The 26706-nt window shown below is 43.4% G+C and overlaps 1 protein-coding gene and 1 long non-coding RNA gene across 5 annotated transcripts in view; one reads left to right on the top strand and one right to left on the bottom strand.

Moving 5' to 3' along the window:
• Nucleotides 1-26706, bottom strand: part of Ilk (integrin linked kinase) — a 76023-nt gene that overhangs the window by 34788 nt on the left and 14529 nt on the right. For all 4 annotated transcript variants that reach the window (XM_045727952.2, XM_045727953.2, XM_069314775.1 and 1 more), the window contains exons 2-7: nucleotides 21364-21460; nucleotides 15745-15910; nucleotides 13169-13361; nucleotides 6725-6805; nucleotides 5017-5212; nucleotides 31-274 (exon numbers count right to left, since the gene is read on the bottom strand). In XM_045727952.2, the coding sequence (XP_045583908.1) occupies nucleotides 31-274; nucleotides 5017-5212; nucleotides 6725-6805; nucleotides 13169-13361; nucleotides 15745-15910; nucleotides 21364-21452 (969 nt within the window). In that variant the 5' untranslated portion in view covers nucleotides 21453-21460. The remainder of the gene's footprint in view (nucleotides 1-30; nucleotides 275-5016; nucleotides 5213-6724; nucleotides 6806-13168; nucleotides 13362-15744; nucleotides 15911-21363; nucleotides 21461-26706) is intronic.
• Nucleotides 24080-25580, top strand: LOC138357761 (uncharacterized). Its single transcript, XR_011225136.1, has 3 exons — nucleotides 24080-24860; nucleotides 24999-25127; nucleotides 25508-25580. It is a non-coding gene; the product is annotated as an uncharacterized lncRNA (long non-coding RNA).

The following is a 26706-nucleotide window of genomic DNA, read 5'->3' as shown; positions in this document are numbered from 1 at the left end:
CATATTTTGGGTAAGTGACTAGCGACTCACCATAATATGCTTGGACGACAAGTACAAGTTGGGGACCAGCTTCTCCAGAGAGTGGATGAAGGACATGCCACGAGCAATGTCCAAGGCAAACTTGAGAGCCTGTGCCGTGTCAACCACTATACCGCTATCCTGGTGTAGGAGTGTGTAGAGGGATCCGTATGGCAGGTACTGCGTAATGACCACAAGGTTTGGGGGATGGTTACAGCATCCAACAACAGGAAGAACATTAGGATGAGAGAAAATTCTGAAAAGAAAGAGAACATGCAGTATATAGGCAATACTATATAGATGCTGTTTGGTGCTGTTGGTCTTTGCCATTTCATACAAATATTGATTGCTCTCCATTCTTTAATCAAGGATAATGACTTTCTTAAGACCTACATGTTCCAAGATATAATTGTGCATTCTACTATTTCAAAAGGAGTCAAGCACTTTCTCCATATTTGAGATGCAATTATATAAAAAATATAAAACAAGCATCAAGTAAAATGATACACCCTTATCTGGGCTAGATCCTTGATTGTTTACCTAGCCACACCCTAGAGTCCACCCAGGACACTATTCACATACCATGCTCTAGTTGAATAAACTAGATAGTGCTACGACCTCACACACGTAGGGTCCACGGTTTGAGGCCAATACAGCCCAGGTGAATGGATTGGTCTAGTTGACTTTTACCAGCACCACAAAAAATGAGCAGAATAATCCAATTATCAACCCCTTCCCCCCTCCTCCACTGCAAACAATCACTGGAATCAGGAAAAAGCCAACCATTTTTCTACTAACTACAGTACTGACCACTATCAAGCCGACCACTATCAAGCGGTAAGAAGCTTACACTTAACAAAACAAGCCATTATAGGAGATTAGTCAAAACCATTACTTTGGCAGTCAAAACTGGTGCTCAACCCAATTACATGCTGTCACCTATCACTGCCACCTTTCTGCCCGAAACGCTGCGCGTACTAGTGGCTTTACAAGATTGTAAATACTATGCTATGTATTCTCTCTAACCCAATGTACCTTCTTGTATATAAATAAATAAATAAATAAATAAATAAATAAATAAATAAATAAATAAATAAATAAGTATCACCTCCCATGGCAGCACAGAAACTATCCAGCATGCCATCCCACAAACTTTCACAATCACACCTTACACCTATTTCAAACATCTTTGTTTACACAATTAATGTGTTATATTGCTTTGTACATTTGCAACTTGTGTTAAATTTTTATCTGAACTTACCTGAGGACCACCATCTCTTAGTCACGTTGACAGGGACAATAATTAAATATAATTCATTGTGTCGGGGAACATGCAGCCAGAGCATTAGACTTATATCGAGGTCCCCCACCACAGGATTGAATTACAGTACTGACCTTGCCCAGGATGCAACCCCAGAACAAGCTGACTAACTCCTGGGTACCTACTTATTGCTAGGTGAACTGGGACATTTGGCGAGAGGAAATCCGCCCAACCATTTCTGTCTCCGCCCGGGATTCTCGATTGTGCGTCGAGAAAGAACCCGACTGAACTACAGGGAACCTTGTCTCCATTGGATTGACAAAGACCTGTCAGTTATTCCCTATAACTTTTTTTTATATGCTGACTTTTAAACTAGAAGCACTGTCCTGACATTCATGGAATTGGCGGGTAGGCGATTCACTGGGTTTATTACCTTATGGGTGAAAAGGAATCTCCTGTTTTCTGTCCCACATTGTGGATTGTTGAGCGTAAAGCTGCTGCCCTATCCACACTGTGGCATACAGCAATACAGGCTGCATAAGCTTATGCCTAAAGCCCAGGAAATTTGGGGGCCCAGCAAAATTAAGAGTAAAAATGAAGTACATGTTTTAAATATTATCATTGTATTCTTTGATAAAGAAAATTAGAAATTATCAAAAGAGAAACAAAATTAAAATTTCAAATTTTCAACATTTTCCATTTGCAAAGTCAGGAATAATTTCCTGATGGTCAAGTATGCACAAATGCTCAGACTTTATGTACACTAATGAAAAGTAGTTCAATTTGTTGTCTTTCAGTCTTGACCTCTGATAGTTCTTGATTCGTTTTAGAGCCCAAAATGGTCTCTCCCCACTGCAGTTGGATACCATAAAGCAATGGTACATTTGCAAAGAAATATACATTGTTACGGTAATCTCCTGCTTAGGCAAGAAGATCCTGCCTATTTGTTTACCACCTATTCAACAACATATCTGCATACTCCAGTATAAGAAATCAACATCAACGACAACAACAATACGTGCTCAGAAGGCTGTGTCTAGACAAAACACTCACCCCCCCTCCACCCTCAAGTACCGGAGACACCTGAACAACACCTGCTGTCTGGGGCCTAGTGCCACTCCCCGGTCGACCAACCCTTAACTGCTTGTTTGAGACTGTCAGCGATAGTTACCTGCACATAAGCGCCATCTACACTAGGTCTGGCCCGCATATATATGCAGCTCACCACTGGCCAGACCTCAGAATATGCCTCATGCTCTCAAAGCTGTAACATGTACTGTAGCCTTCCCAGGAGACAGTACATGTGTACAGCTTTTTGTATATTGTGTTGCACCTCTCTTTGCCCTTAACGTAACTGTCACATGTTTGTTTCTTTTACATTTTATATTATGTATTGCCAAGTGAATAAGGGGTTTGTGTTATTTGTTATTAAAGTCATTTTTGTTATATTAAATGTTTAACGTTTTTCATTCTTTTGGAATTTACCCGCAGCTCTCATACCGTAAAGAGATCAGAAGTAGTCTTATTTACTTTATTTTAATTTTATGTGACTGGCTTAACACCAGCCAGAATAGCCACTGCTCTATTCTTTCACTTTTACATCACAACATACATTTAAAAAGACTGAAGCGTTTTTTTTTTTTGACACAATTTGTTTAAACATATGCAGTTCAAAACTACATTCAGTTTCAGTGTGAACTGCAGTTACATTCAGTTTCATATACTCTTCGAACTGAATCAATTCATTCCCAAGGCTGGGTTTCAGATCCACAGGAAAGCAAGAAATCCCCTAAAGTGCAGCCTGTTGCTGCATTCGTTCATTCTTCAATTGCAAAACACAAGACAAAAATCCAAACTTTGTGCTCAATTCTGAGTAAGTAAATCAGTTTACTCAAAGTGCTACACAGCTGATCAATGACAAAGAGGAAAAACACTCACATGAAATGGTTCACATATTAAGACTGACAGATCAGTTTTCTGTGCAGGTCTATCATGACATTTCCTATTCACATTGTACTTACACTTTCTGGTTGTTTTCCTCATAAGTTGATGCACCAGTTGTGACATTGCCATTCTTTTCAAATTCATCAAACATCTCTCTCTCATTCTGTGAAGCAACAAATTCTTTCAGCGTATGAAAAAGTTTTACTGCGCTGCATTCAGATCCATTGGTGAACTTTACAGAATCATGTTTGTTCAGTGGAAGCATTTAGTTGTCATGACAAGTCACACAATAGAATAGACAAGTCACCCAGGACGTACCCTTCTGAGCCCAGGGTTTCCCACCTTCATACCCCAGTCCATAGTCTTCATTTGGTCCTTTATTTACACATTTCTTTTAGCCTAAAGGGTATTTCCTATCTGAGTTGCTGTGGAAGAATGCACTGGGAAGCTACAGAGGGTTAACTCAGAAATAAAGCATTAAATGTAATAGAATGCCTTAATAGCTTCCTATATCAGTCACTATTTTTTTTTTTCATCTGGTTGCACCCTTAGATACTAGCATATGGTTTGTTGACACTGGACAAACTACCACTTTCCATGTTTCAAGCATCTCTCAGCTTAATCAAAGATAAGTGATTTGTTTTGCTTTTCCTTTACTTTCTGGGTGGTTTTATGCTATTTTGAAGTTGATCTCATATTCCCATTCTCTCCTCTTTGAGCACATCAGATTCTAGATCTGGTGCTTGATAGGCCTGCCCAAGTCCAGTCCAGAGGCTTTGTGGATGTGTCTGTGGTACCAGAGTCAGTTCACCAGAGAGCTACCAAGGCAGCCCTGAAAAGTGAATTTCATTACATTCTATGCTTTATTTTTCCTAATATTATCCTCATAAAGTAACCCAACTTCACAGTATGAAGAATACAGAGCAGTAACCATATCAACGAGATGCAGCACAACAAAAACCAAGTCCACCGAATCAAGGCCCATTCCAGAGATGACAGCCCAGTCCTAAAAGATATACTGAGTGTAAGTTAGTGAAGACCCATCACTTTAAGGATGGAAAACAGTGAGGACAGCCATGGTTTAAAAAATAAACAAACAAAATAGAGAAGCTACTATTATTTCAATGAAGCCAAACTCAGAAGGGTAGAACTACTGCGGCGTCATCCAAAATACACGACATTCATAGCCACACAAATGTGTTGCTAAACAGACAACGCGGCCCAGAACCAATTCCCAAAGACACTACTAAGGTAATGGGGCAACTCAAGGCGTGTCAAACTACACTGAAGGCTATACAAAACACAAAAGTGAAGTATTCTCTTCTCTTTAGTGATGAGAATACTAAAGCATGAAGCAACTTATACAGAGACAAAAGTCTTGAGAAGAATCAGTCAAGTGAAGTAAATCAGATTGTGCAGAACTGGGTACCAACAGCTAGATGCCAAGAAAACAAGGTGTGTTTAGTGAACTGCTCTGCTTGTAGCGAGTGGTAGGTTGGTTGTTGATGAAGATAAGATCCTCCACTATCTCCCTAAGTCAGCTACATGACAAGACAATTTGCGAAGTTACTTGCTATTGTGGGAAAAGGTCAACTAGAGTGAGGAGTGAGAGTCGTGTCCTGGATGATCTCTAGGCTCTGGCTAGGGAAGCAGTCAAATGGATCCACATTATAACTTGCTTTTTTGTTCCATTTCATACCTGCATTTCCCTCATGAATTAATTTATACACAAAGTTACCCAACATATAAATATTCAACTTAAATAATTATAACATAAAATGCTATGGACTTACCTCAGTCGTGGGAATTCCTCATTAAAATCTCTGCAAACACGAGGAGAGCATTCTCGAAGAGCCAGAATCTTGGCGACAATTTCATTGCCTTGCCACTTGCCTCGCCAAAGTTCCCCTGAAGGACTCGTAGCTATTTTTGTGTGAAGAGCTAGCTCGTTGATGTTAATGCCCTTATGCCTGGAGAGTGTTGCATCGCCTGATTAAGAAAGCACATATCTATGGTCAACTCAAAAAAAAAAGATGCAGGATAATTATTTTAAAAACATTTTCAAATATTTGTCACTTTACAATTACTCAGTGGTACTGAATATGTGATAAATAAACCAATGCATATAAAAGAATATCTTTCCACATGACAACCGATAGAGGAACCAATGCACAGTACAACTGCTATTAATTTTCTTCTGCCCAACCAACCTGTCGTGCCCACCTCTCTGCATTAAGAGATCGTGCCTCACAGCTGCTTGAGGAACTGTAAGTGTACCAATTCAGCAGTGTTTTTGTAGTGTATTCAGACTGAAGATCAGTCTCCTCTAAAATTCCTTGATGTTTTGTTGAAAATAGTTAACATTTTTTTTATCATATTAGCTCAAAATACATGAAATATGTCAATTAAGGCTTCTACTACCAACAAACCCAAGAGGAAACATTCTGTGATAAAGTTTTAACAGAAAGTAGAGTTAATAAAAAAAAGTGAAGAGAGGTGTTTTAAGGAAGTATTATGTGTACTGAATATACAGACAGCATGACAATTCTTTCCTTATATCTGGAAGAGTAAACCTAAAATCTTTGTCTTGAGGTTATCTTGAGATGATTTCGGGGCTTTTAGTGTCCCCGCGGCCCGGTCCTCGACCAGGCCTCCACCCCCAGGAAGCAGCCCGTGACAGCTGACTAACACCCAGGTACCTATTTTACTGCTAGGTAACAGTAGCATAGGGTGAAAGAAACTCTGCCCATTGTTTCTCGCTGGCGCCTGGGATCGAACCCAGGACCACAGGATCACAAGTCCAGCGTGCTGTCCGCTCGGCCGACCGGCTCCTTCTCTGTCTTCCCTGTCTGTTATCCAAAAAGTAAAAGTGGTAAAGTAATGTGACAAAGACAGGCAGTCATGACAAAGTAAAGAATGTTGATGCTGAAGCATTGGAACTGCACAGTAAGAGGCAGAATGAAACAAAAAAAAAAGTTCCACATTGAGAAAATCAACATTGTCCCATAAAGAACGCAATGGAATTACTGTACTAGTGAAAATAAACATTACTTGACTTGTCTTTGTATAATGACAGGCAGACAAAAGAAGTACTTGAAGAGACGCCATGGCATCAAGTGTGTGTAAAGGTACGTGGAGAAAGGAAATCAGCTGATGACCATTCACCAACACAGCTGTACAACTATTTTGAAGCTGAAGTGTACAGAAGCCCACCATAACCCATTTTGTTTAAACAATAAGATTTAAACATCACTCCAAGGTAGAATGTGAGGCAACATCTTAACCCTTGGTGAGTACTACCCTATGTGTTTTGAAACATAAGCTGTATATATAAAGGTCCCTTGTACTGTATAACCTCTTTGTTACACTATTGTCAGTCCCCCCATTGGTCACACTGTAGGTTGGTACCTGTATCTTATTATAAACACACACCCACACAAAAATTCTCTTCAATAAATCATAATGTTTTCAAAAATTTTGTTATAAAACGCAATGACTTACGACTACGCGTCTTAAGGCCCAGCCAGCTCTGATCTTTGAAAGCCACTTTTTCGAGATTCTGACCACTGTCAACAGCCATGGCTGCAAAAAAGAAAAAAGAAAATGATTAATTCTCTAGTGTTAATTGTTTTTTATTCAAATTATAAAACATACCAAAATATAAACATACCATTATAAAACACCTGGTCAGAGATCAGGCCACGGGGACAATGATCCCCGAAACTGCCAACACGTAGACAACAGGCAGGTAGTACCAAGGTCAAAACTTCCACAAGTGCGGAAACAAAGGATAACAATTTAATTAAAACTAAATATTGCTATGTACTCAAATTAACACAGAGCAACAAATCCACAGACAAATCATTACACTAACCAGCAGGCGATGAGTCACAATAACGTGGCTAAAGTAAGTTGACCAGACCACACACTAGAATGTGAAGGGACGACGACGGTTTGGTCCGTCATGGACCATTCTCAAGTCGATTGTGTGACTTGAGAATGGTCCAGGACGGACCGAAATGTCGTCGTCCCTTCACCTTCTAGTGTGTGGTCTGGTCAACTAGCCAGCATTTATGGGAAGGTGGTCAGAAATGCTGGATAACCCCCCAACAGAGGAAAATGTAAAACATTCGGAGTAGAACAACAAGTTATCAATCAAATAATCGAGTTCAAGATTGGTAAAATGTCAAACCTATTTTTGTTTTTACGACAGTGATAAAAATTATGAAGTGGAACCTCGATTGAATGAATTACAGTACTCTGGACCAGAATCAATCCATTAAATTGAGAGTTTTGCTACTTTTTGCTAGTGTATTTCCAATGCAGTACTGTACATTCAACTTTGTGGGGATTTCTTACCACAAGTGATAGAATATATCTGAGTGTTATTTACACACTATATGTGTATATTATACAATTTAAACATACTGAGTACTGTAAAATAAGAAAACTTACGATAAAAGTAATATTTGCCTTGCATTCCCGAAACTCAATCAGACTTATCCTGGCAATCTAAGCAGAATGAGTTTATTCACTCACTAACCTTTCTCAGAGTGGTTGGGCACCATTCCTGTCCCATCCCAGATCCTTATTCTCATAACCCTTCCATGTGTTACACAGTCATACAAGCTTAGCTCTTTTTCAGATAATTACCTTACCTTATCTTGCACATTAATCTTTTTTGTGTTCTGAGGACGCTACAGTGTGCCTCCCCTGCTCTAACAGCAAACACACTGATGACACAGAAGCGTGTCATCCGATTGCGATAAGCATTTGCAGATTCACCACTGTTTGCACAAACTCTATTGAAAATACACTTTTCTTTTTGCTTCAGTTCTTTAGAGTATTCAGGTGTGAACACTTAAGACTCGGGCCTCCGGGAGCACGGATGGACAAAAAGAGATGGATCTTCCTCTCCCTGTTCCTCCCCAGCCTAGCAGAAATACTAAAAAAACAAACTGACGGAGGTATGGACTTGGATCAGAGACCTATGGGCAACATTCCTCATGGATGACTTTCCCAAAAGACCCACCGATGATAGCATGGAAATGAGGGAAGTCCCTTTATGGACCACCTTGAAGGGGCAGGCACCCAAACAGATGCCCACATACCTTAACCAGAGGAAACACATAGGTAACAGGTATGCAACCTAACCTAACCAATCAGACCTAACCTTGCTACACAGGGAACAGGTCGAGGGTAACCCACAGGTCACAACGAACCTAACTTAACCTAGAATAACCTAACCCAGGAAGGAGAGGCACAGCCCAAACCCTACAACAACAAAAACCTAGACTGAACCCTTGGACTCCGAATATGAGGTGTGGTTAAGAGGGTCCCACAGCATCAACAGACAAGCAGACTGGCTGGGAGCCAACACCAACCAGTCGTCGCGGTAAACCACACCCGAACACCTAGCAGACATAAACGGGCCACCATGAACCAGGTAAAACGCGTGAAAATGTGAGGTGCCAGAAACCCGCCAAATGGAAGACAATGAAAATGAGAAGCCTGCCGCCCCACCACGAAGCCTGACCAGTCCCTGAACCCCGGATGAATCGGGACGTGCCAACACATGTCCCGGAGGGCCAGAGACACCATTCAACAACCTGGCCCCAAAATAAGCTGGATCTGGGACAGAGGTCATCCAGTAGAAGCGGCAAGTAATCCAGCGGCTTAGACTGGACAAGTCCAGAATGAACCAAAGATTTCCACAGTCATGTTTTGGCACAGGAACAAGCGGGAAATCTACTTGAGGGACGAGGTCGTTATGACAACTCCCAGGCACACCCACTCCAAGATGACCCAACGAGGCGAAGGGGAAGAAGCCTGCCTCACCAGTCCCAAGCCTCCGAGAGGAGGAGGAGCCACCCAATGCCACCACAGGTCCAAAAACACGACCCAAAACGCCTATGAATCGAGGGACCAAGTGAAGGCAAACAGCCAGCTTCTCCCCCATTGCCCCGTCAACCTGCAAAGGGGCTGGAGCCCCCTCCGAGAAGTCGATCAGTGAGCAGAGCGAGCACTGCGCTGACTAGACGAAGATGGACCCGGAGAAGGTACTGACAAAGAAGCTGTCACCAAAGGCCCACCTCAATAAACAGAAGCTAGAGCCCCAGCATGACCACAAAACCTGTGCCAAGCCCCAAGAAGCAGCCTGCAAGCCAGGGAAAACCCAGGAACCCCAGAATGCACCAAATAATGGAACAAGGGGGCAAATGCTAGGTCGCACAGAAAGAAACCCACCAAGGGCCTCCGGAACCTCCATAGAAGAAACCAGAGGAAGAAAACTTCCAGAACAAACCGAAGAACCCAAAGGAACCTGGAAACAAACCCTGGGGGGAGCCTTAACCACCACATTTGCCGGCGGAGAAAGCACCACAGAAAGGAAAAACTTAAACAGGTACCCAGAAAAGCACATGAAACGAAGGGCAAGGCTCATGACTAACAAAACCACCAGTTAAAACGTCCAGAAAATGGACTGAAAACCGAAGGCCGAAGGCATGAGCATACAGGGCAAGGACACTGGGCCCAAACCAGGACCCAGAACCCCAAAAAGACCAACACACAAATTTTCCCCAGAGGAACAGACAGGGCAGAACGCCCTAAATTAAGAACAAAACAAAGACGGCAACGAGAGGAAAAAAAGCTCCAGATGGAGGCGAAACAATCTTCCCAAAACGCGGGCTCACATGCCCTGCAGTCACATGAAAACAAACAAGCTGCAGAACTGCCCTGTGGCCAGGCAGAGAAGTGCCCATAGAAAAAGAGACCAGTGTTGAATGTAATGAAACGCCATTTTCTGGATGAGACCCGGAGGCTCCCTTGAGCTATCCGGGCTGATATGAATGTATTAGACCCTGGCATCGAAGGGAATGGCATTCTTAGGCCTACCAGGGACCACAAACCAGAACCTGGCCCCCTCAGAGAGGCATGATGAGCAATGGCCTACAACCCCCCCTCCCCCCCATGTGGTTGGAAACCAGAAACAAAACAAGAGGAACTTACCCGGGAGGCAGTCGGCACTCGCTCCTCAACTCGAAGTTGAGATAACTGGCTGCAACTGCCAACTCAAAGTGACACAGGCCCAACTAAGCCCAGGAACATTGACAAGGTAGCGGGCAACCAGGACCCTGTTTGACCTCCAAAAACCCCGCGCCCGAATGTCAACGCAAGACATGTTACCGAAAACGGCAGCCAACGCAGAAAACTTACGAATCTCGTGGTCACAGGGGATAGATCGCAGGCTGGCTGGACTGAATAACCTTGTGGACAACATGAGAGACCCGAACCCTGAACAGGGAAAAAGGGAAATCAGGTCAACCCAATGCGCGTACCTGACCACGGAGGCTGTGGTGCGCAGGTAACGGCGAAGAGACGCAACCGGACACAACACATGATGCACTCCCGACCGAACCAACCAAGCATCAACAACCCAAGGACCCCTCCGGACAGCAGCAGTCTCATTCTTCGCCAAAAAAGGAGACGGCTACAAACGAACTAACCTACCACCAGGACTGAAAGAGCAGAAACCCCTGCGCCGGAGGAAAGCATAAAGCTCTCACAACAAACGGGTTCCCACATGAAGGGCCACCACAAACCGAGAAGAAAGAAAGGAGAGGACCCGATCCAAGGACCAGGACAGCTCAGGTGGTGCATGAGCAGGCCGGAGGTGAAACAACGGGCGAGACAGCTTGCAAAACGGCGCTGAAGTAACATCAATGACAAACGCAAGCTGCAGCGGCTCCGCCAGCGTTGCACGATACGAGGCAACAGTATTCAGCAAAAGATGACAGTTCTGAAACAACCACGAAAGAAAGGACAAGACAACCCTAACAGAAACTGAAGTAAACCAGGGAAGGGACAAGAAATAACAGAAGGACTGCCAGGAAACTTCATACTGCCGCCGAGACAAAGCACGCAGGTGGGACACTAACAATGAAGCCACCTGCTCACCATACAAGTGGTGATTGACTCGAGTCAGGAAGACTATATGTGAAGACTTGAGGAGAAGAACGAACCAGCCTCGTAACAGACCGGTCCGATCTGCTGAAAGAGTCGGAGCCGCTGCAAGACCTCCGGGTTCGGACAACGAGCAAGAAGCGCCTAAAACCAAAGCTGATCCAGCCACCAAAGAGCTAAAAAGACTACTCTCACTTGGTAAGTCTCCAAGCGAGCTAAGACCAGGAGCAACAGCTAAACCAGGAAGGAAGAGGTACAGGTAATCCCACCTAGACCAGTCCTTCTGCAAGGCATTGACCCTGATGGCCTCGCAGTCGGAGAAGGCGGCATGCATACCAGGAGACGCCTCTCCCACGCCGATGCAAAGAGGTCCACTTCCAGGAACCTGTACGTCTGACAGAGCCAACTAAAGGAGTCAGCGTCAACCATCCATTCCGTGGACAGGGAAAGGAACCGAGACAGGCCGTCTGCCAAGACGTTGGACACTCCCCGAACGTGAACTGCCAGGAGAGCCAAACCCTGAGAACTCAAGTCACCTGAAGCGACCATCCCCAAAGAGCCAAGGACCGCATTGAATCCTCTTGGTTCATACAATGAACCACCGGGAAGCAGTTCTAATGGAGCCAGATCGTCGATCCCCGAGCGACTTGACCCCTCCGAAGTGACTCCCACACCGCCGCAAACTCCAGCACCATGCTGTGGGCTCGATGGAAAAATGTACCCCACCGCCCCTGGCTGGCCTGGTGAGCACTGGTCACAAAGCCCCAACCAAGAGATGATGCATCTGTTAACACATCGAGCAAGGGCTCGGGTAGGCGCCAAGGCACTGAACCCCGAAAAATCCGGAGAGAAAGCCAGTGATACAGCAGCTGATGCAAGGCACCCAGAGGTCGAACACAGCAATCGCGAGAAAGGCGGAAGGGACGTCCCCGAAGGAACCAGAACAGCCGACACCCAACCTTATGGGTAGACCATCACAGCAAAGTTCAGGCTCCTGCACAAACACTCGAGCAACCATCTCGCGACCCAGAAGCCCCCCAGAACAGGCGAAGGTGGGACTGCAGCCAAAGCAGAGCCTCTGGAGGGAGAGACATGGAAGCGGTCCGAGAGTCCCACACAAGACCCAGCCAAGACAGAATCTGAGAGGGAACCTGATGGGACTTCCTCCAGTTCACAAGGAACCCAAACCTGGTGAGCTGGAAAAGAACCAAATCCCTGGTGAGCAGACAAGCGGACCGGCTTGGAGCTCACACCAGCCAGTTGTCGAGATAGGCCAGAACCCGAACCCCTTAGAGACCCAAATGGGCTACCACGACCTGGGGTAAGGCGTGTGAACATGCGAGCTGCCAGATTAAAGCTGAATGGAAGGCAACAAAAGCTATAAGCCTGACGCCCCACAACAAAACTGAGCCAGTCTCTGAACCCCAGATGAATCAGGACATGCCAATATGCGTCCCGGAGGTCCAGGGACATTATCCAAGCGCCCAGCTCCAAGAGAAGCCGAACCTGGGACAATATAGTCATCTGAAAGGAGGGGCAATAGACCCAGGGGTTCAGATGGACAAGTCCTGAATGAACCTCAGCTCCGCACAGGAAAGGTTTGTTTCCGGCCCCGAAATGGGACCGGACCGAAAAAATAAATGTACAGTATTTTTAAGATAATATATTTGGGTGTGTGAAACGGATTAATTAAATTTACATTATTTCTTATGGGAAAATTTGTTTCGGTTTTCGAATTGTCTCTGGGAATAGGTTAAATTCGAAAACGAAGGTACTGTACCACTGTATACACAAAGAAATCCCACTAGCGTGATATATCAAGTGAACAAATCCACAAGGGCAATGATGAGTTAAAAATCCCCAAAAAACCTGGCCAACTGAACAAATAAACTAAATATTAAATTAATTATAAGTAATTTGCATACTGTGGTCATTAATTTCCACTTTTGTTAAAACTGAACAATAAATCATGAAAAAACTTACTGTGGAGCTGCTTGGCCAATAGTCCACGGCACTTATCAAGGGGCACTTCCCCATATTTGTTAGCAATGGAAACAGATGCTCCAGCCTGCACTAGGTCCTCTGCAATCAGTTCGTAGCCCCAGAAACATGCATAGTGGAGAGGGGTGTTTCCATGTTCATTGATGAAGTTGACATCAGCTTTGTGCCGAAGGAGCTGTAGGGTAGATATTAACAACTGTATTACTGTATTGCGTTTACTGTATATACTTGTTGGAACCATACAATACTTATAGTAATATAGAAATAAACTTAACACTTTGGCGTACCCCGCGCACCACCCCTCAACTGTGCGATATGGGACCCAGGGTGTCACGGGAGCGCGCGTAAATTCTGAAAAGTGTATACTCTCTTCAACTTTGTCACCTTAATTCTCGTCCTACGAGATTAAATTTTGTATCATTGTGTTTGCAATAGAATTCTCTACAGCACTAAATGCATATAAACTCCAAAAGCCCGGCTAATTACCCACAGCAAACAGAGAAAGTGCGAACGAATTACCCAGGAGCGCGCAAACGTGATAAAATGTTTTCACTATTTTCACTCTGGTCACCTCAATTATCGTCCTACGTCTTTCATTTTGGTCTCAATGGGTTCGCAATAGAATTCTCTAGAGGAACATTAGCATATAAAATAAAAAACCTGGTCACGCTCCAACCGCCGACGAGTTGAAGACGGACCACGCGTTAGCCGCAAGTGAGCGCTCAGACGCCTTCCAGCTATACTCCCAATCCCCGCCCTTTTCAAGCCTTTCTTTCGCAATTTTCTTCCTGGAAGGGCCTTGTTCATGATCACTATCCATCGTGGAGTAAGCGTAGATAGTTTCTAAAGCCGCAGTAAGAAATATAGCCACAGAAAAAAGCTGAAATGTTCACACGTTTGAGATGCAAGGGGAGGCGACATTGGTCACAACAGTGGAGCGAAAACAATGGGCCCACGGCGTGTGCCAAGCCGCCTGAGGGCCACGAGGCTCAACAAAGAAAATGGGAAGACATCGGCGCGCATTTTAAAACCAGTCCCCAAAAAATCGGATAAAAACCTGATTTTTGGCGATTATTTAAAGTGGATGACGCAATGCTGCGTCATCCCCGGCATTACCGACAGTAAACAGATGAAGCAATGCTGCGTCATGCCCGGGCGAAAGTGTTAAGAGTGAAATTTTAATAATTTTAACAATACAGTGGAACCTCGATTAACGAATTTAATCCGTTCCGGCACCGAGCTCGTCATGTGAAATGCTCATCTTTCAAAACGAATTTCCCCATTTAAAATATTTGAAATAAAAATAATCCATCCCACCACCGAAAAACATCAATATGATATTCGATTTTGTAAATAATGGAACAGCCTACCTGAGATACACTGAACGAACCTTTAGGATATTTTTCCTTTTTTCAAATTTGTTCAATTTTTTTATTTTTTCGTTTTTATAGCAAAAAGTTCGTTCAGTGTATGTCAGGTAGGCCGCTCTATGTTTCTTAAAAAAAAAAAATTAACAAATTAGAAAAAGGAAAAATGTCATACAGGTTCGTTCAATGTTTGTCAGGTTGGCTGCTCCATTATGACAATCTTTCTTTGTTTCAAATGTGTTAAATTTGTTTTGTATTTTTCATTTATTTATTAATAATGGAGCAGCCTACCTGGCATACACTGAATAAACCTTCATGCCATTTTTCCTTTTTTTAAATTTGTTCATTTTTTTTGGTTTATTCTACAAAAAAATACAATGCTTTGCAACATCACAGCAGTCACCCTTTTACATCCCAGCATCATTAGAATCTTTAAACAAAATAAATACAGTAATCTATTTGCATCGTCGGAAGCGTCTGAGAATGTGTGAGAAGCAGCGGGAACGCACCATGTGGTTTTCTCGTTAATCAAACTAGCGCTCGCCAATTGATACAAATTGTCGGGGATCAGCGTACTCATTATTCAAAATGCTCGTAAATTGAATAATGTTCAATTTACGAGCAATATTTCAATAATGTTCAAACATTCAACACAGGGTTCAATGTTTGAATGAAACATTTACAGGGTTATCTTGAGGTTATCTTGAGATGATTTCGGGGCTTTTAGTGTCCCCGCGGCCCGGTCCTCGACCAGGCCTCCACCCCCAGGAGCAGCCCGTGACAGCTGACTAACGCCCAGGTACCTATTTTACTGCTAGGTAACAGGGGCATAGGGTGAGAGAAACTCTGCCCATTGTTTCTCGCCGGCGCCCGGGATCGAACCCGGGACCACAGGATCACAAGTCCAGCGTGCTGTCCACTCGGCCAACCGGCTCCCAGGGTTGTTGATTTGTGGAACCAATTACCGCATACCGTGGTGGAGGTGGGGTCCCTCGATTGTTTCAAGCGTGGGTTGGACATGTATATGAGTGGGATTGGATAGTTATAAACAGGAGGTGCCGCATATGGGCCAATAGGCCTTCTGCAGTTACCTTTGTTCTTATGTTCTTATGTTCTTAACACAATTGGATTCCCTCTAGATTCTTTACTCTGACCCATTCAATACAATAACATTAACTCCTCATTACTTACATAGCTAACAATATCCCGGTGACCATGGGCTGCTGCCAAGTGGAGGGGAATGTCGTCGCCTAAGTTCGTGGCATTGATGCGAGCGCCCCTGGTAACCAGCATCTCCACAATTCCAAAGTGTCCCTCTTTGCAAGCCCAGTGTAACAAGGAGAAGCCATGGTCATCTCTGAAACCATTAAACAATATTGAACAATAATCTAGTCAGTCATGCAGAACACAAGCAGAAAACAGTTGAACCAGAAACAGAGTAAACATGCAAAGAGTAAAGAAACATGCAGTATTAGCAAATATTATAATTTCTAGTGATAATTTGCTCACCTGTCTGACCTTATTTAGATGGGAATGACGTTTGATAGATATATAGATAGATACGAGCCATCAGTGTTGCGAGTTCTCAAACAACATCCGATTCAGTGCCATCGGTGGAAGTTGGGAAGGTGAGAGACAGCAGGGATGGGATGGGAATAGGGACAGCAGTGTGTGTTAATATACTGTATGTTATACAAGGACTGCCTCAAGGTGACCCCTAAAAGAACTGGACATCAACACCAATACTTGGGAGTTGCTTGCTCAGGACCATCCAACATGGAAAAGCAAAGTCACCATAGGGGTCTATGAGGCAGAAAATAGATGGACTGCAGAGGCCCAGAGGAAACACGCCACGCACAAAGCTAGAGCAATCTCCACCTCTGCAGTAGCACCCACCCACAAATGTTCTGTGTGTGGGCAAGCCTTCCAGACCCAGATTGGTCTTGTCCTCCATCATCTGGTACGCAGCCACCGACCTTCAACCTGATATATTGAAATCATGGTCATCTTTGCATCCGAAGGACGAACATTATCATGTTATACAAATAACGTAGCATTTGTATAACAAGATGTTTGGTGTGATGAAGTGTTGAGAGCAGTTGATAACAAAAGAAAAAGAAGTGAATTATGTGGATACAAAATTAAGGAAGACTCCATATGCAAAGATTGGTGGGCAATCTTGAAACTATCAAGGTAGGTAAGTGGGCTGGGATAAAGTAAAGGCAAGACTGATCCTGGCAAAATGCCTCCATTGCAATCACTTCACAATACAGAAATAAGTGCCACTTATACGAGAAGCTGCTGGTTTAACGTTGAGACAAACAGGTCCACCCCCAGATGGCAAACATCTTACAAAACCAGAAAGCGGCAGCTCCATCCACATAGAAAGACTATGCCAGAACTGTTGACACATCCCAAATGTAAACCACTCTGAGGAATGAATCCTAAGCCAGAAATGTAGCTATCATCCAATTCCAAGCCTACAGGGTAAGGACTGGACCCCCCTTCGTGAGGTACTGAACCACAGGATCCTAATTCAAATAAAGACCGAGAGCAGAGTCCCATTGGCAAATGCCATACAAACTGCCATAAGCTCTCACACAGTAATGTGCATTTTCCTCAGGTGAAGTGACCACCAGACAAGCCAGTAAACTGGGGACCCAAATCAGCCAGTCGTCGAGGTACACCAAAACATGGATTTCGGAAGACAAAAATGTGAAGAGGACCACATTCATCAGTATGGTAAAGACTCTAGAAGCTACGTCGAGTCCAAACAGCAAAAACCATGTGCCACTCTGAACATCAGCCAATCTCTCTACTCAGGAATGATGAGAACATATCAATAGGAAAATAAATTTTCATCAACACTTTCGGGGAAATAAACATTCCATTCACCTGGGCTCTAGGAGACTCGAACCGTGGACCCCATGCTTGTGAGGCCGAAGTTTTATCGGCCGAGCTATTGAATAGTCTTGATAAGGAAACATTCCAGAAGCAGCAGCATGCTGCCAAATTGGATTTTTTTACTTTGACTACTACCTGACATCCAGGGAAATGAGCTAAGCTCAAAATGAGCTCAAAACTAACCTGTGAACCTGGAGACATGGATTTTATCTGGAGTAAGGAACAAGAAATGAACTCGCTGAGAACAGAAAGGTCCAGAATGAAACGAGGTTTGAGAGTACTGTATTTCACTTGGATACAGGAAAGAAGTGCAACACCCTTGGCAAGTATGAGATCACCGAGTACGAGATCATGTACACTCTTGTCTGACAAGTGTGAAAGATGTTGCAGAACACAGGAATGGATAGCTGAGCAGGTCTGCAAGATATCGGAAGAGTGGAGGGCCAAATCTTCTGAAAACCCTGACCCACCCCTCAAATTGCACAAGTACCCTGGTACCAAACATAATAATGCAAGGATAATGTATCCAGAAAGCTTTACTGTCAACTGGAGGGTTCCCAGAAATCAAAGCATTAAAACCACCAAACAACTCCACAAATGATTCACAAGGAACAAAAGATTCACTCAAACTAGCTCAACATTTGTTAGTACAGTACCAATAGCCACCACCCGGCAGCCCAGTCCCTACCCACAGCCTGCTTCCCTGGCTAGTGCTGGAGCTGACAAAAAACCCTCTGACAAACTAATGAACCTGGAGGGAAGGGTGGGAATCAGAGAGCCACCGGGGGGCTCTACCAATCAGAAGAGTTTCATGACATTTATCACTGGGTTTTTGGGGGAGCCTCCCCTTCCCATGGCTCCATAAAACTAACCAACCACAGAGAACAAAAGAAAAAGACTTACTGGAGAGGAGTGGCCGCAGGAAATAGGACGAAGAGAACCCGGGCTGGAAGACATGGCCCAAAGCAATAAATGACCAACTGAGACCAGGAACATTAACTAATTACTGGGCCACCAGAACCCTGCTAGAACTCCAAAACCTCCAAGCTTGAATATCAGCCCAGAACATGGAAAGTGACCACAGCCAAAACAGGGTAATTTGTGAATATTGTGGGCCCAAGGGAAGACAAAAGGTTAGCTAGATTTAATGACACTGGACGAACTGGGATATGTAAGCCTTTAAACAAGGTGCCACAGTGGTCAAACCATGTAGGCAAGTTTCAGGCTCCTGCATAACCACTTGACCAACCGGCAGGTTATCCAGGCCGATCAAACAGCTGAGAACGATGAAGCAACAGGCAGAGCAAAACCACCAGAAGCACAAACAGAAAAGCTGACCAAGAGTCCAAATGAAGCCCAGCAAAGTTCGAACTTGAGACAAAAACAACTATGACTTCAACCAGTTCATCAGGAAGCCGAACCCAGCGAGCTGAGAATGCACCAGATCCCTGGCCAGCTAACACATTAACTGAATGGGAGCCCAAACCAGCCAATCTTGAGATAGGCCAACACAAAAACCCCCAAGTGATGTAGTTGGGTCACAATGACAGCACAATTTCGGTAACATATCGGGGAAACCAGGTTAAAGCCGAAAGGAAGAAGCCTGAAACAGCAAGCCTAATGCCCAACAATGAAACCTTGCAAGCCCCTGAACCTGGGATGTATAGCGACATGCCAATATGCATCCTGGATGTCCAGGGATACCATCCAAAATCCAACCTGTAGTAGCAGGTGAACTTGGGCAAAAGTGGTTATGTGGAAGGTTGGGCAGAGAGTGAAACTGATTAATCCTGAAAGATCATGGATGTACGGTACCTTAGGTTCACCGAGTCCCATTTCGTTGAACCAAATGAAAACAATTGGTACACCTACCAAAGAGAGACAGGCATCTCAACCATGCTCAAGTCCAGCCAACATGCAATGACCTGATGCAGTACCTGGGAGAAAGCCTGGCCCATAAGTCCTCACCCCAAAAATGAGGGAGGAACCAACCAACTCCACCACAGACCGAGGGGGAATGACCCAAAAAGTCTATAAATCAAGGGATCAAGAGCTAGAAAAACAAGCCAGACAATCCCCTCCCCCCTTCTCCCTTTGGCAGTGTTAAAGGGACAAATTACAAAAAAAAAAGGCTGACACTAACCATGAGCAGAACCCATCCTTCCATGACGCAGTTACATCATCAAATAGAAGAGCCACAAGCCACTGCCACTGCCACTGCCACAAGCCACTGCTTTAGCAGGAAGTACAATGGCCCGGAAATTTGACTCACCCGAGGACCTACCTGGACCAACAGCAGGCATGGACCAACCTTACCAGACTGCCTCCAACAGGGACAGAATGGCAAGAGCAGAAAAATCCTGGGTAACCTGCATCCTTAGTTTGAATATAGCAACATTGAATCAATGAGGGCCGAGAGTGGCCGTTTAGTTTTCACAGTGAATGGGGGCTAGTGCTGGCATGTCATTTCTGAATATGTATACTTTTCTTAGTAAATATTGTTATCAATTTTAGACAATGTTTCTGTTCGCCTCTGTTTGATCTTAGCCATACTTTGATCTATACGAAAGACCTCAATAGTATTCAAATGTCAATTAAAGACCTCATTAATCACCGAATAAAGAAAATTTAAGGCTGACGATATCGGGGATCCTAGTCTCATAAATTGCTTGAGAGGTACCTTTGGAGTGTTGGATGTTGGAGTAGTCAATTTCTTTGGAACTGGACGTAGAGGTGTCTACCCTGATTATTGTGAAATAACAGTGTGACTTGGTAGACGTGACTGCCACATGTACTGAAATCTTTGACACCTCTCGTTTTACCATACCACCCTTTGGGAACAGTATGGATGTCTGACGGTCCTTGGGGGAGTTGCTAAGGTCCCCATGTTTCCAGGTGCACACAGGGGTAAAGTATTGGCTTCAACTAGAAGAGCGTGTAAAAAAAAAAAAAGGCCTCCTCTTTCCCCCTGTAACAACAATCAACGGGTCAACCCATAATGGACCATGCCAGAGACCCATGAGGGGATTACCAGGGGTCTAAAGGCAGCTAACCAAGCAGGACACCCAGGTACTGGGGCTGCTCATCGGAAAAGCAGGCATCATACTCTACCAAAACAACCAGACTATGAATGACAACTGTGGCACTCCATAGAAACAAGCCACAAACCCCAGTGCACCCCAGGCACTACTAACAATGCTACCAGTCAAAAAACAAAGGAGACCTTAAAACAGCCCAAAGTGGGGCTCTCAACCCTGGTGGCCTGGCTACCAGGGCAAACTCCCAAACTCACCAGAGGGGAACTTATATCAGTCCAAGGGCAGTGCTAGCAAGCACCTAGGGAAGGAAACTATGAACACATGCAGTGCAAAGCACAACAGAAGAGTGCTGAATTATTTGGCCATTTCAAGGCTTCATTTTCTGTCTGTAAAGCTTCTCTGACTTTCTGTGTGCATTCCAGGTGTGGTGGCAAATTATCATTCTCCCACTGCACCTGTGTGAGCAGGTGGCCAGGTTCTGGCTCTAGTCCCCCAGTAGGCTAAACAGAACCCCCCCTGCATCTTAGATAACACATTGGAATAGAGCAATCATAGTACAATAGCATCAGGGAGCTACCAAGGGGGTGGCCTCCAGAAAAAACTGAAATACTGTATATGCTCAATTTCAACAACAATCATACTTATTGACTCCACATTAAGTACAATACAGAACAGCATTACAAGATTCAAGCCAAGATGATGAGGCCTTCTCAAGATATTGAATAGAACCCTATCAGAAGGAAGAAGAAATATAAACATCCCAAAACCATTAGGTATCCTTACCAGGGATACCTAATGGATACCTAAAATAGATATGGATATGTATATTTATATGGATACCTAAAAACATGAATTTTTTTACTCTTACCCTTGGTTCATGTCATGTTCGGTGTCGTCAAGCCATAGTCGAACCTGTACAGTGTTGCCTTCACGGCACCAATGGAAGATGTCATCCATGTTCACAGCTGCAAAAATAAATAAATATGCTAACATATATACCAACAAAATATAACTGACCTGCAAAATTACATACAGTATTGCAATTTAATTTATAATTCATTTTATCGGAGGACAGGAAGCCAGTGTATTCATACACGTTTGGCTTTTATCGAGGTTCCTCCCCCCTCTCCCCAAGACCGAATTACTGACCCCGCCCAGTATCCAACCCCACAACAAGCCGAGTACCTACTCATTGCTAGGTGAACAGAGGCATTAGGTGAAAGGAAATGTGCCCAACCATTTCTGTCCGGGATTTGAACCCAGAATTCTCAATTGTGATAATGATAATGAACCCGACTGACCCTACAACCCATCTTGGAAAAAATTCCCAGAATGCCCTAGGGCTGCTGGCTGGGTTAGTACTGAATGAGCAACTATGGGTGGCGCACGCTCCTCTGGCTCCCAAACACCTGTCTGACGCGGTGTTGAAAGATAACGCTCTGTCAAAATTCAAACTTTATTGTTTGAAGAACATAAGGGTCATAATATTGGTGAAGCTAGATGCAATAAGGACCTAACACAAAAGTCGGATGCAAGTGATACAGCACCTATGAGGACGATACAGCGAGAGTATCCAGTTGTAGCTCTGAGCATCATCCTTGCAATCCTATGCTATCTCCAATTTATTTAGATAATACATAGATGAATTCGCTTTCTGCATTCAGCAGTGATGCATCTGATACAAGTAGCATAGATGAACAGTGTTAGCGGCTTCCATGGTGGTGTTTTCCATAGATATTTTCAAGAACACCTGAATCTCTTCCTGACTGATGGACACTCTTTGAGGCAAGCTGAATCTCTTCCTGTGTGGGATCATACAAAAGCGATCTTTTCAAGACTACCTTACAAATTGATCTTTTCTTATAATCTTTTCAATACTACCTTATACTTTACAAGCTTGGCTACATACAACCTACAAGTACTAAAGCCAAGGGTGTACATGAGTGCGTTATTTGCAAGCACACAGAATGAAGAAACAGGAAGCAAAAATTTATCTGTATTTAGTGCAACGTGAGCGAAGTCGCGCTGTGTACCATGGACTATATCATTGATTATTACTCACTTCCAAAGTACTGAGTGTGTAATACAGTGTATTACTGTGTAAATAGTGTGTGAAACTACATATTGTAATTTTAGTGAATTTTTAACAAGTAATATTGCGACAATAAACATTTATTGTGGACACATTACTGACACATGTATCACAGTTCCATGGAACATTATGAACATTCTACTGTATACATATTGTAAAGGACACAAATATGCATCATATACGATAAAAAAAAAATAAAATTGCATTGGAAATACATAGAACAAATAACTGAAAATACATTTGTGGCAACACCTGGTGCTTGAATGGCCCGCACGACCATGTCTGGGCGATTCATGCACGGGCGACCAGGCCCTGATGACGTCACAGCGCACTTTGTCCACGTCCTTACAGCCAAAGTAAGTGGAATTTGGTATTTATTTTTACATAGACATGTTCAGGGAAGGGAATTTATCATTTTACGAAGAAAAAATGATTTTTTGGGAACACTTTATTTCATGCGCACCGGGGGAATTTCACAATAAACTCGGCACAGCACGGTGGTTAAGTATTTTTATATGACCTCGCTGTTGATATGTTAGAGAAAACAAATGCACTACTTCTACCATTTCTTCAAACACTATTACTATTTCAATGAGAAAAATCAGTAGGAGCCACGAGGAGGATTCGAACACGCTCACTTGGTATTCCCAAGCAATAGCCCTGGGCAACTATACCATGACATGGTCAAAAGCAATACAACCGAGGGATTCCATTGAATCTTCTAGTGGCTTCACTAGAATTCTTCAAAATCCTTAAATTTTAATCCTACATACATCAGAGATGTGAGGTTTTCCGCAGAAATGACATCGTGGATCATTCTGACAGCTCCAAGATTCATATATTTTTCATTTTTTTTTAATTATATATATATATACAAGAGTTGTTACATTCTTGTAGATATAACCTTTACTAGCATGAATAGCATTTTGAGCAAGTCCTTAATCCTAATTTTCCTCAGAATATGACCAGCCAAATCATTTAACAACCAGGTACCCACTCACTGCTGGGTGAACAGGTGTACAGTTAAGGATTGCAGCCTAGTCAATCCTCCCCAGCCAGGATACGAACCCAAGCCAAATTGCTCACGAAGTGCGGGACGAGTATTTTACCACTGCGCCATGGGGATTTATGTCCCCATCTGCAACATTTCAGGCATGTTATGGGCTCTCCCACACACTTTGCCACATGCCTGTAGCCTAACCCCAGTGGTGAATACTTTTTTGGGTACTTCACCTCTCATTAAACCAACCTTGGCATTAGTACAGGTATTTATAAATATAAAGGTACATTGGCACCTCGACTTCGACTTACGACTGCCCCTACATATGAAATTTTTGAGTTACGATGTAAACTTCGTCGGAAAATGCAACTCGACTTACGACCTTTGCCTCAACTAGCGATGCCTCAACTAGCGACTTTTGTTCACATGCATTTGGGTCGACCGAGCGCGTGGTTCCTGGTGGCACGGGCTGACCCGGCCTCTGTTTACCAAAGTTCACTTAAGGTGGCGTTATAATTGTTTGGCCGAAAAAATTCGGCCAAACACGAAAAATTTATAAAAATACTACAACGTTCTGGCAACACCGTGGTGCAAACCGTTTAATGTTATGATAATAAATAACGTAATTAGAGCAAATTTTCCAGCCGCAATTGCCCGAAATCTGGTCCTCGCGGCTCGGGTGCGCCGTAGGGTGATGCGTCATACGTTGTAAGCGTCTAGTATTTCGCAATAGAGTGGAGAATATCTTGTTATGCATATACAAATTATAAACACACTCGCTGGCAACTGTCTTCTGTGAGAGGGAGGGGCTATAATCCGATTACTCTGGCTTAGTCACCCTCTCAGTGTCTGTGCCGGCGGTCGCATGCCTGACGCGCTCGCACAGATCGTATTTTCTTGCATATACTGCACAATGGATATAGTATCGGACAAGAAGAAAGCTCTAAAGGCAAGAGCTCTACGCGTTAGCCAAGTAAAGAAGGAGCGTAAAGCCACACTGAGGCAAAACAAGAGTTCCCTTGAGTGAAGAGAGAGGGCAGCCTCCCGCCCCCACAACACACTACCTCGCCTCACACCCAGGCACCCACACCTCCTGTGGCACCTGCCACACCTCTGTGGCACCTGCCACACCTCCTGCTGCACCTGCCACACCACCTGCGGCACCTGCCACACCACCTGCGGCACCTGCCACTCAAGATCTTAGACCTGCAACTCAAGACGTTCTCCCTCTTGATGTTGCAAGATGTTGCATATTTCAGACCAATTATATTAGGTTAGTATGTATTATGTTTTATATCTTGATACTATATCATAAATAATTGTAAATATAAAGCTGCTGTCTTTTTTTTTATTTTTTTTTTATTTTTTTTTTTATTTTTTTTTTAATAATTTTTTTTTTTTTTTTTATCAGGCGATCTTCATGGAACTTACACACCTTACTGAAGGAATGCCAATCTACAAGGGTGGTAATTTTGATTGAAATTGGTAGTTCATCAACCTCAGCCAAAGGTGGCTGAACTTTGACCTTCATTTTTTACAGGTAACTAATTTGCAACTATATGGTTGAATAACTTTTTTATTTATTATTCAATTTACATGGAACTTGCACATTATATGTAGAGTCTGTGCCTCTAAAAACCCAAGTTATATATTTCCCCTAAGATCATTTATTGATTTTATATATATTTATAAACATCATTTTGTTGCATAATTTTTTGGGTGAACTTTGAAAATTTGTATTATTGCACTAAATAGGTTTGGGATAATAATGCCACTAGACAACCTTTATTATATAGTATTGTGATAGCTGAGTATCATAGAAATAATATCAGTTGATATTTGTATTTGTTATATCAACTTTAAAACATGTAAAAAAATGGTTAAAAAAAGTTTTGTTTTTTTTTCTCCCTCTCTATTTAGGCTGCGATGCTGAAACTTGGACCACTTGCAGCCCTCTTCACGTGTAACACGTCAATAAATTTTCATTGCACTAGAACAACTTTTATGAACCCTAACTATCGCCCCCTTAATGACGATCGTGCTTGTAGAGAATTCCATTATTATTGTGCTTTTTTGTTTTTTTAACATAAAAGTAATTACTATATATCACACCATGGGTCCCAAGAAAGTCAGTGGTAAGGTTCAACCCAAGAAAACACATGTGAGGATGACCATAGAGGAAAAACAAGAGATCATTCATAGACATGAAGAGGGTGTGCAGATTGTTGAACAAGCTAGACAGTACAACAAACCTATGTCAAAGATATCCACCATATAGTGACACCTCGGCTTATGAATCTCCCTCTTTACGAACTTTTCGGATAACGAGCCCAATTTCTTCGTAAAATCCAAATCGGGTTACGAACTTTGCCTCTGGAAACTAAGTTTGTTGATACGCGTATGGCCGACCTAGCTCATGGTGGTACAGCAACTGTGCCTCCCGCCTAGTAACAATCGCGCCTGAATTCTTTGTAAAGAATTTCAGTGTTTTTCGGATTTCTGGGTATTTAAACATAAAAGTTATTATTATATATCTTGCCATGGGTCCCACGAAAGCCAGTGGTAATGTTCAACCTTTAAATTGTGGCCTGAATGTGTTTCAGAACTAGATTTTGAAGGGTTTGAGCCTGAACCTAAAGTGCCTATTGTTGAGGAAATTGTTACTCTGGGCTGGAAATTGGGCTGGGAGTTAGATGGTGCTGATGTGGAGTTGGTGGAGGAACACAGCGAAGAACTGACCACCAAAGAACTCCTAGCCTTTACAAGGAGCAGCAAGAAGAGGAAGCTGAGGAAATGTCTTCAGGGAAGGAGGAAGTAGTACAGAATGTCCCTTCCTCAACAATTAGGAAGTGGTGTAGACTGTGGGAAGAAATGTAAATTTTTGTTGAAACGACTCACCCAGAGCAAGCTGTAGTAGGCCGTGGCATTAACCTTTTTAATGACACTGTAATGCCTCACTACAGACAAGTATTACAACGAAAGGAAAAAAATCCTCTATGGATAGATTTTTAGTGAGAAAATCAAGCAGTGAGCCACAAGCAGGTCATAGTGGTATGCAGGCAAAATGGGCCAGAGAGAGTTGCCTGATGTTATAATGGAAGGGGACTCCCATTCCAAAC

The sequence above is a fragment of the Procambarus clarkii genome, chromosome 80, assembly GCF_040958095.1.
Source record: "Procambarus clarkii isolate CNS0578487 chromosome 80, FALCON_Pclarkii_2.0, whole genome shotgun sequence".
In the NCBI taxonomy this organism is placed as follows: Eukaryota; Metazoa; Arthropoda; class Malacostraca; order Decapoda; family Cambaridae; genus Procambarus; species Procambarus clarkii.
This window is presented reverse-complemented; position numbering and strand designations above follow the sequence as displayed.